The sequence below is a fragment of the Leuresthes tenuis genome, unplaced genomic scaffold (genome assembly GCF_036924035.1).
Source record: "Leuresthes tenuis unplaced genomic scaffold, fLeuTen1.0.hap1 SCAF_7, whole genome shotgun sequence".
NCBI lineage: Eukaryota > Metazoa > Chordata > Actinopteri > Atheriniformes > Atherinopsidae > Leuresthes > Leuresthes tenuis.
Genome location: NW_027325361.1, coordinates 10,717,160 through 10,727,840, shown reverse-complemented (window position 1 = coordinate 10,727,840; position 10,681 = coordinate 10,717,160). Strand labels below are relative to the sequence as shown.

Genomic DNA, 10,681 nt, shown 5'->3' with positions numbered 1-10,681 from the left:
TTATTGTAAACCAGCAGTAATAATTATTCCTGCACACTTACTTTCTTTAATATGAGACGATTGTGGATCAACAGAGTCAGCGGTTCAGCCCTGTTCGCTGCAGGGAGTTTGTGAGTCACGCAATTAATTCCTTTAAGTTCCTGCTGATGACCGCCTGCACGACTGCTGCTGTGGTAGTTGTTCAGCTGCTAAAAGAGAGAAGCAATGCATGCCAGCCATTACCACACACTGGTTAAAGCACATTTTGTGTAATGTTTTTAATACTGGATCTGTGTCGTGTTTACCTTCTTACTGGACTTGTTTTACACTCGCTGCAGGATGCAACACCCATCTACTGTCTTCTTAATATGCAGACAATTTAGCCTATTAGAGAGCTAAATACATTCTTCAAATGAAAGAGTTAAAAAAAAGCTAAAAAAATAAATCACCTTAAACATATCTAACAGCATTTCTTTAGTCGTCCACAGTATGAAGGTGTTGGTGACAGATATTACAAACTCATCCAAGAGTATGACCACAAGCCAATATTTATATTTAAAGCAGCAAGAAGATGGAGGAACTTGTAAAGCTGCCAGTTAGTTTAATATATGCAGTAGTGGAGGCAAAACCTCCCCCAAACATGAGTCTTGTGTGCAGTGTCATTATATCCTGTATATATAATCAGTTATTGGGCTCATACATGCAGATCACCACATTAAGTAGAAGTACTGCTGGGTGTCTGTAATAGATGGAGGCATCTTGGCTTTCGGCTAATTAGATTTTTATGGAGTTTTAATTTTTTCATTACATGTGTTGTAGATAAAGTGAAAACAGAACAATAAGATGTGTAAAAACCTCAATAATATGTCGACTCTAATGTAGAAAAGAAGGAACATTTTCCCATTTTAAAGGACAAAAACAGAGGATGGATTGCCCCCCCCCCCCCCCCCCCCCATCCTTCTTTTATGAAATGCTGCAGGTTAACCAAAGTTTCAACGCAGGTTTTTGCTTTTCGCCCTCCGCCTCCCCAGATTTATTTACATGAAATGTCGACTAACTTCTAAAAGTCCTGATTCAGATCTGAAATCTGCCAGCTGCTGTGGTTTCCCACCTGAGCGCCGCCTGGCGTTGCATCATCCATCCATCCAATGATTAATGTGTCCTCGCCAGCTGGTAACTTATTCCCACGTGTTCAGATAGTGCGCACCGTTATCTCCAGCCATAAGTTAAGACGTGCATAGAGTACTCTGTGTTCGTCTCAGCCAAGCGTTTAACAGCTTTTGTGACATTTGTAAGAGTGCCTTTCAGTATGAAAACAAGCAGGAAACCATTTAAAGGTGTGTAACACCTGACTGTCAGTCGAAATGAGTAAAATAAAGTGTCCATGTTAAGCTTTCGTTGTTTAAAACCATTTACTTTTTACCATTTAGAGAAATCTTATAGTTTCTATTCCTCTATATTTAAAACATATAACAGTATTAGTACTGTGATGAAACAATCTTTTTGTTTGGAGTTTTTTCAGTACATATGCCAAACATCAAGGTTTTGGAGAATTTTTTATTTTATCTACAAAGCACCTTATCATTTAACTTTAAAAATAATCTTCTAATTATTCCAAATATGAAGACAACAATTAGCTGCAGACTAATATGAAATTGTCCAGTTAAACTAGTGATGGAGTCTGAATGCAAACATGATCTAGAACAGTTTAACGGTGACTGGGGGCTGTTTTTTCCACGGAGCATTTTTTTGATGACGACGTACATGATCCTGATTATATTTGGATTAATTTGCTTAGTGCAAGACGCAACATTTTTTCCAGTTTTGGCCATTTTTGTTTCTGTAGCTCTGGGAAGAAAATGTCCAAAAAACCACATTCACGTGGTTATTTTTGCAAACTTTTGTTGATGGACGTTTGGAATATTGTCTCATTTGCAGATTTCCACATAAACTTTATGAGAACTTGACATAAAAGTAATCAAATGTGCAAGTTTAATGGTGATATCTATTAGTAAGTCATTTCAGTCTTCACACTATGCTTTAGAAAGCGTGCAGTTAAAATGATATATTTAAAGTCAGCTGAACAAGTCTCATTGAGATTTTGACACAAATTTCTCATCCACCTGCACTGACGGTCTTCTCATGACACGCTAACATTTTCATTTGCTTCCTCCACATTTGGATCTGAACTCTCCCCTCAGAACTGTCTGTGAGAGACCAGCTCTGATGCACACACCGCTCTCAGGGTTTGTAGCGAGTTAGCATTTTACTGTCAGGTTTCCCATTAACAACATGATTCTGCAGACCTGCGACCATCTCAGACTCCCATTTTTTAAAAGGTTATAACAAAGCAAGCGGCGGGATATTTACTGCTTTGTCTAAAAACTGGGCTACTGATGGCAGGAAGGATGCTGGGTGATGTAAAAGCCGAAAGAGTGTCAGTGAGATATAAATGCATTTCAGTCTGCTTTATTCTTCTCTTTTTACTGTAAAATATCAATGGATGCTTTATGTTCAGTCTGATGAAACAGAGCTGTTCATCAACTAATGCCACAATAAATGTACATTAAATATGAAAACCTGTAATCTGAGTCAGGAAGGAGTGGGTTTATTCAAATCTGGCAGAGTGAAATACACAGAATGAGTGTCGGGAAAGAAGGCACGTTGGAATATAAAAAGGTTTGCAGCAGTTTCTTCAGACTTTATTCTTTGACAATGGTAGGAGTGATCATCTTCTTGAAGGAATAGTATTTGCATTCACTTGGTGGGTCAATGTCCATGGTAGTGGTGCTAACCTTCTCCTTCTTGAAGCCGGCTTGGAGCAAATGAGGCAGCTGAGTCTCCTGAAAATCATTAACAGAGAGAGTCAGTCAGTCAGTACAAGGCGGCTCACGCTCTAATCCTGTTTATCAGTAACCTTGAAATGAAAGCGCCACGTAACTCGGATACGCTCGGTGCTCTGCCGCGTGGACAAATATCGCCATGAACACATCGTGTTCAAATTCACATCGCAGGATGGGGAGAACGGTGAAGCTCAAAATTCACCTCAGAGGATACATGATGATTCACAGGCGCAGTCGGTACCAGTAACTGAGTGATTACACAATTATATGTGCAGAAACCTCCCCTTTTCAAGCCTCAACGATGTCAAGAACTGCATTTACTGCCTCAAATTGACACATTTCTCAGGGTTTGCAAGTAAATATTCCAGAAACCCTCAACTCTCTGTGTATATAGTTTGTCTGTAATATAATTATTTTCAATGCATGTTCATTTCCTGGATTTAGTGCAAATGTCCCGTCCTCATTTGGCCTCATACTGGCTGTAAGATTCAGGAAAATAGTCGTGTTCCAGTTGTACATTTGTCTTAGAATACCATATATAATATGGTTAAGTGCACTGAGAAAAAGTCTGATCATCTTTTAAAAAACAGCAGACGTCTAACATTAGAGTTGTAGATGAACTGGGATCTTGACAGGATCCCAAAGGTGACCAACCTCAAACATCTTCTCAATTTTGTCGTATTTGGTCTTAAGAAGCTCGCCCCAGGAGGTCAGGTTGCAGTAGGTAAGGATGCCGCCGGGTTTCAGCAGCCTGTGAGCGTGACCCTGCAGATTAACACACACACCAAGAAACTGTCAGTCGTTCAGCTCCAGATGTGTCCAAAAACATTTGAAAACACAGACGACAAGACATTTCCTGCTAAGTTTTACCTTGATGAAGTCAAACTGATGAGTGTGCCATGTATCCTCTGACAGAGGATACGTGTCATACAGGATCCCTGATAGAGGAGGAATTCAGTGTTACCAGTGAACCACAAACAGGAGAATCAACCACCTTTACATGTGTTCAGTTTATTGATACTTTAAACCCTTTTTGTCCTCCAAAGCATCTGTAAATGGCTCAACAGATAAACACATTCTTTTGATTTACATCAAGCATCAATATTTCTATCTGTAATAACATGTATCTGTAAGCCCAGGATTGTGAGTCAAACATCTCCACGTTTGATCAAAGCTCGCCCACGTCTGGTTTTATTTCTTACCATCAAAGTGACTGTCTGGCAGGGTGGGAACGACGTTCTCCCAGAGGCCCTTCAGAGGGACAACCTGCAGCAGCGAAAACACTCATCAACACCTTCGCGTTGCAGAGCAGGAATGGTAATGTTCAACAGAAACGAGGTCTGTGTGCGTGCATATCAGGTACCAAGCACACAGTGGAGCCAACATTAAGTGATAACAGTCATCTTATCAGTCAGGTCTACTGACCTTGTGTGGCTGAGACTTGGCCCAGTTCTCCAGCCGTGCAAAAACGCCATCGTTGCACTCGATGATCCAGTGCTCCTCGATGGGGAAAGACTCTACTTTGGTGGCAGCGATGGCCATGCCGAAACCAATCTCCAGAACCCGACCACCTACGGGACAAAAACAACCCGGCAGGAAATAATTGTTAGAAGCTTGGCAGGGTTCAGTGTGGGCTTATTTCTTCAAAACCAGAAAAAGTGTTTTTTTTGGTTTTTGGTTTGCATTCGTCCAGTTCCACCTCCACTGGAACAGGTTGTTTGTTGCTCATATAAGTTTTTCCCTGATTTAACTAAGATACAACAGTGATTTTCATGGTTTGACTGAGGCTTCCTCCATCTGTCAGGTGTGGAGGGAAGGCAGGGAGGGTGTAACATGTGGCTGGACAGAAAGGTCAAAGGGTTTCATTCCCTTTTACAGTTGCATATAAATAGATGAGGGGTAACGGTTCGTAGTTACAGCTTGACCATTTAGTTAAGATTGATTTAATCTTTAAAGAGTTACAAAGGAATCTCAATGGATTATTAACATATTTGAATGTTTTCGTTTTCACGTAGCTCGAGGTAAACGTGTTCAGACAGAGTTCAAATGTCAAAGGATATGTGCTCATCTGCTTTCACATGTAAATAACCAAAATAAACTGAATTCTAACATCAAGTAAACAATCGCAGGACGTAACAAATGACAGTATCTGAAATTAGTAAGTAAAACCACGTGTGTGGTGAGAATGTAGATGTACTGGAACTGTGACTAACAGAAATATGGAAAGAAAATGCATTTTCATCTCCAACGAAACTGCATTCATTTAGATTCTTAAAAACTTCAAAATCCAAACTTCCAAGTTCTGCAGCATGGTGCACGCTGTTTTATTGCACACGCATGCTTTCAGTGTGTCCAAGAGTGGGTGTGGATCAGTCTATTTTCACATAAAGCTAAAAGCAGATAAGCAGTGGGGTCCCCCTGCCGATTTTTTGGCCCGTTCCCAGGAGGGCAGTAACAGCTGCTGTGGGCTGCTCACACTCACACGTGCTGCCACATAAATGTGTGTAGAAATACAACAAAAACTACACTGGTTTTTATCTCAGTTAATTCATTTTTTTGAGCTTCATTTTAAACTATTGGTGATGATGTGTAATTTTGAACATAATTTAGGAATTCCTAATCTTTCCATGTCTTCAACAAAAAATATTCTAATATTTCAGATTTACATTAAAACAGATTTCATGTAAAGTATGTCAAAAATTAGGTAAATTCACTTAGTAATATATTTATAGCTGATTACTGTTAAAATAATACGAAAACTATATTACCAATCTGTGAGACTCAGCTGCATTTACTAAATATTTTGGTCTAAATGATCGGCTGCACCGTGAGTCCAATATCGGACAAGCCACGCAACTCAGTTCCATGTCCGAGAACACACATTCGACTTTCTACAACTGTCACTTTTACCTTTTGAGGCTGCAACGGTCGCCAGGGAATGCATGTACGGGGTTTCCCAGCGCTCCATCACCGGCTTGCCCATGATCTCCAGGTGTGTGTCGGTCTCATTGTAACCGGCGCTAGCGTCGTGCCAGGAGGACTTGCAGTCCTCTCCCTTTGAGAATATGGGCTGAGCAGCGGAGCTCATTTTTTGTTGATGTTGTTGTGGGGTTCTAGTGAACGGTTGGACAGACACAGGAGAGGGTGGGAGTGGGGACACGGCGGTTTATATCGAGCACACAAGTGCTGACACCGCAGGAGTGTGACTGGGGGTCAAAAGCACAAATACATTCCATCTAAGATCCAAGATCGCCCAAGACCCTCTGCAGATGTGATGTCTCACTCTGTGGTAAATAAGTGGCACAGTTGCTATGAAACCTTATAAATTCTACTTTGGCTCTGTGTTGACGAAAACGTCAATTTGCTTCCGTTGGTTTACAGTACTGTTGAAACATGTCAAATTTGACATCTGGCCTCTTTACAGAAATTCAGAATACGTTTTTTTTTTCAGAGATTAAAGCTACATTTCACTCTCTAAGGAATGTACAGACAAACTCAAACAGTAAACACAGTCACTTATGGTAAAAGCTTATTAGGGGGATCGATGGGATCCTTCAGATTATTTGGTTAAGGGGCCCTTGGGCAAAACTTTGTACATTATGGACTGCTACCTACCACACTCTTCATATTGCTGCATTTAAAGGCAGCTGACAAAAAGTCAAAGAAAAAGGCCACCCAAAGTTTCTGAGCCCTTGGTACTGTTTTTAACATAATTCCCCAAAAAGGAAGCTCACAGCAAACTATAAATCTTTTATTTTTATTTACTGATTTAATGTTAGAGGTCCTTTGGCACCTTTTCTCTTTTCTCAGGTAACTAGAACTATGTTTAAGAGTTATTATATAGCCATGTTTTCAAAAGTGTGGAGGGTGGAAATGATTTCCCCTCTTCTGAGATGCATCTTGTGTCATGTTCACCATACCTGACATGGTGATTGTTTGAAAGTTGGACTAATCCGGTTTGTCCACCCCAAAAAAGTCGTTGCACAGCCCAATTCTGCACATAGGGCGTTGGCATAAAGCACTTCAACTGGATTTAATTTGCATTAACTTGATCAAATTGACTGTGCTGACACTGAAAACAACAGTCTTGTGCAAAAGTGACATGATAAAAAGAACAAAAAATCCATTTCATGGCACTTGCTTGAACTGCTGTGAATTTTTTTTAGCTTATTTTTGATGGTAGGAAAAAAAAAAGCTTCTGAATAGCTTTTAACTTTGCCCACAAATTGTTTTTGATTCACCAGACTGAGAGAAAGTACTACCTTCTGACCAGGGTGGTTTTAGGGGTCTAAGTATCTCCCTGGTACTTTGTTTAGTTCCTGGTCCCTGCAGTGTAATTATTGGATCACCCTCCAAACGTTCTTAACACAGAGTAGCTGTAAAACTATCTTTTTCCTGGATAATTTATGTGGTTCTCAGGATTAGGATCCGAGTGAGAGGTCTGTGTTCTTTCTCCTCTTTAAGGTTTTGCATGGACAGCTGAGGTTTGGCCCTAGAGCTTATACTCACAAGTTGTACATTGGCTCCTGTTGCATAACATCATGCAAACACTCTGAACAACTGGATGTGTGATATGACAAGAGATTTCAATTGATTAAACACTTCTATGTTCATAAATAACATCTTTGCTGGATCAGAAAGAAATCAGAAAGGAAAATGCTCTTTCTATATTTGTGTAAGGACTACACGTCTCCATTTGTGTATTACAGAAGTATGATGGCTTATTTTTAATGAATTAGTATATTATAAATGTTTCTGAAAAAAAAATGCAGTCACTGGTTTCAGCCTCTTTTGTGAGAGCATATTCAGTCATCTAAGTATTTGGATTTTGTACTCTTTGTCAAAACAGAGCAGCATAATCGATAACATTGAACTGATATTTGCAGTCTTCACAAGGGAGGGATTTTTGGGTCAGAGGGATTCAACAATTTAACTTTGTGGGAAAGTTTCATATCATTGTAGGATGTTAGATATGAGAGAAATCGGGAACCTGAATGCCAATATCTGTGTCACTTATCCTTTTCCTATGGCTGAACACAACACAACACAACAGACTAACAGTCAAAAATGCATCAGCTCATCATCTTCTCAGCTCCTGTGTCCCGCTGTCCAATTATCCACTTCACTCCCATTAGATGAAGCCAAGTGGAGCTGGCTCCTCTGTGAGGGTCCTCATCACTGCAGGTTTTCATCCACCTACCACCCTTACATGAGGCACTTGATTTGCTCTGCCTTTCATGAAACTTACTTCCACAGAAGCTCACCTTCATGCAGAAAGTGATTCATTCTGACATGTGAAACAATAAATCATCACTCTTCCTCTGTATTTTTCAGATGTCATAGAGCCAACGACGGCATTCTGGGACTGATAGATGAGATTTGGCTCCTGCAGATGTTACATTTTGGTAGGACATTGTTGGTACTGACAAAGTGTAATATAACTATGACTCAAACTAATGCCACTTCAAGTAGTTTCAAGAATATTTGTTATATCCAATCTAAAATATGACTAATAAACATTACAAAGTAAGAAACCCTTTACAGTAGCATGAAGATGTCATAGCAGGGATACATCAGAGGTTTAAAGCAGGTGTTTTGTCATTTTACTACTTTAGCTTAGCCTTTCTCAAAGCCACACAAGAGCTAAACTGCTGCAAAATGTTTCAAATCAATCAGACAAACCAGACTTTTATTGTTTTACTGTACATTCAAATGTATTAGTGATATTATTCCGCATTCAACCCGTGCACATCCTTAAAAAGACAGATGTTGAACCCAAACGTTCGAGGACAATGTTTTTTGGGGCTCTAAATGAAACATTTAAAATGGATAATACGTAGGGGAGGATAAATCTAAAATGCTTGTGTGAGTATGTTATCTTTTCAGAGGTCAATTTATTCCACTTTGTAATAATACCAACATTTTGATAGCAGCTCATGTTTTTGTTGTATTTATCTACTGATTTAGTTTGACTTTGTCTTATATGTTATAAACTGTTTCATAGTTTGAAACATATTGAGATCACATCAGATTCTTTTGAAAATATGCTTTCCAACTGGAACAAACCATGAAAACTAGCCTTAGAGCTGCAGTTTGCTTTCATCCATGGTTTTCATTGATTTGTCCTCTTGACAGCACACATCATCAAAACGTGTTTTAACAGATAATTTTTCAAGTGTTTTTTTAAATAAATTAGCCTGAAGAAATTTCAAGCACAATGTGAGGGGGAGAGAAAATATGGTAATTAAAGAGAGGAAAAACTGAATATATCTGGTGATTTAAGTAACAGCAGCTCTGATAGGATGAAAATAGTAGCAATGCATTGGTATTCAAAAGTTGGATTAAGTACATGTGATTCCAAAATTGTATTATGATAAACGACTTGCATGAAGTGAATTTTCAGAGGAGCATTAGAGACGTATTTTGAAGACTGACATCACTGCAGCATCACTTCTCTACAAACGTCCCCTCAGATGAGCATCTCAAACCAGGAAACTTACTGCAATGCTGTTAGAGGTATTGAACAAACACTCAAACCACAGCATCTCTGTAACGGCTCTACTGTAACCACTATAATGTACTATAATAATTTTACTCAAATAGATGTTGTGGTGTAAGATTAGCTTTCATGACAGACTCTCCTTACAGACCGCAATAAAGGTCAAAGGCCACGGAACCAGATTTTAATTGTTGTAACAGAATTTATTTCAGGGAACTGCCTGATTATACTTCTGAGTTAACTTTAACAACTAACAGTGTTGACAGGCTGTATAATCACCATCCCCCCCCCCCCCCCCCCCCCCCCCCCCCCGCTCCACTCCGACTCTTCATTAACAAAACAAGAGCGAGCCAATTTCCTCTGAGAAACATGAACAAGCTGTTGTGCTCACATACGTCGTCATTTGAAAGAAATTGGCTTCAGTCCCAGTGGAGAGTCTGTTATAAATCTTGACATACTGATGCATGACCTCAATTCGTCCTCCATAAATGATGGGGAAGAGATAAAGAGAAACAAGAGCATCTTCCCAGGACATGCACTGCGCTGAGTGAGGAGGTGACTCTCATTCTGACTTTTACAATTTCCACTGCGAGTTTGATGAAAGCTCAGGGGATACTGCCACAAGATATATCCATGTATTTCTATTTTCCTTCTTTAATTAGTTCCGAGCTGCTCGTTTGACTTAAATGACACCCTGTTCATAGACTGAAAAGGAGAATGCGTGTGTGAATCATCATGCAGTAGTTTACATAATTAAGCAACACACGACATTTTAGATTATATTCAATCTTCTTGAGGACTTTGTGTTTCTTTTCTTCTGAGCTGACAGAACACTTCAATCTGATAAGACTTGACTGAAGCTATTGTTGAGCTTTCAGGAAGTGTGGGTGCCTAAATCTAGTAATGAATTTTTGGAATTTCGAAAATGGAAAAATGCAGCCAGTTAGCTGCTCTCTGAAATACATAGATGATTGAAGGCCGTGTAAAAACTAGATTTTCATCTTAAAGCTTTATTTTAGAAACTCTATTTTCGGAATAGTTGGGAAATTTTCAAAAATCAAATCCCTAGTTTGTTAATAGATGGGAGCCTTTATCTAATAAACAGAAGGACTAAGAAATGTATTTTGGCCAACTTCTTTATATTTAGGAGATTTTCACAAATGTAGAATTTAGCGGCAGGAAAACACTCAGAAATGTTGATAGAGTGGGATGTTTAATATTGTGTTATCTCTACTTTTTAATTGTGCTTTCTATTAATTTGGATATGAGGACACTAATTGGTGGAGTTTTAACAGAAGAAACCTTGTCCATTGTTACTTAATTCAAGATTTCATCTGCTCAGCAGTCCATGGACTGAGGT

The 10,681-nt window shown here is 39.3% G+C and overlaps 1 protein-coding gene across 1 annotated transcript; it reads right to left on the bottom strand.

The window, feature by feature from the left end:
* Nucleotides 1–2,571: 2,571 nt before the first annotated feature.
* On the bottom strand, nt 2,572–6,031 carry gamt (guanidinoacetate N-methyltransferase). Its single transcript, XM_072389251.1, has 6 exons — nt 5,733–6,031; nt 4,248–4,393; nt 4,025–4,088; nt 3,693–3,760; nt 3,477–3,587; nt 2,572–2,822 (listed from the first exon to the last, which is right to left on the bottom strand). The coding sequence occupies exons 1-6, from the start codon at nt 5,908–5,910 to the stop codon at nt 2,682–2,684; spliced, it is 708 nt and encodes a 235-aa protein (XP_072245352.1). The 5' UTR covers nt 5,911–6,031; the 3' UTR covers nt 2,572–2,681.
* Between the last annotated feature and the right edge of the window lie 4,650 nt (nt 6,032–10,681).

Coding starts and splice junctions, on each gene's coding strand:
- gamt (XM_072389251.1), bottom strand. CDS start 5,910: ATGAGCTCCGCTGCTCAGCCCATATTCTCAAAGGGAGAGGACTGCAAG. Junction 4,089..4,247: donor CCAAGTCTCAGCCACACAAG/GTCAGTAGACCT, acceptor TCGCTGCTGCAG/GTTGTCCCTCTGAAGGGCCT. Junction 2,823..3,476: donor AAATTGAGAAGATGTTTGAG/GTTGGTCACCTT, acceptor AATGATTTTCAG/GAGACTCAGCTGCCTCATTT.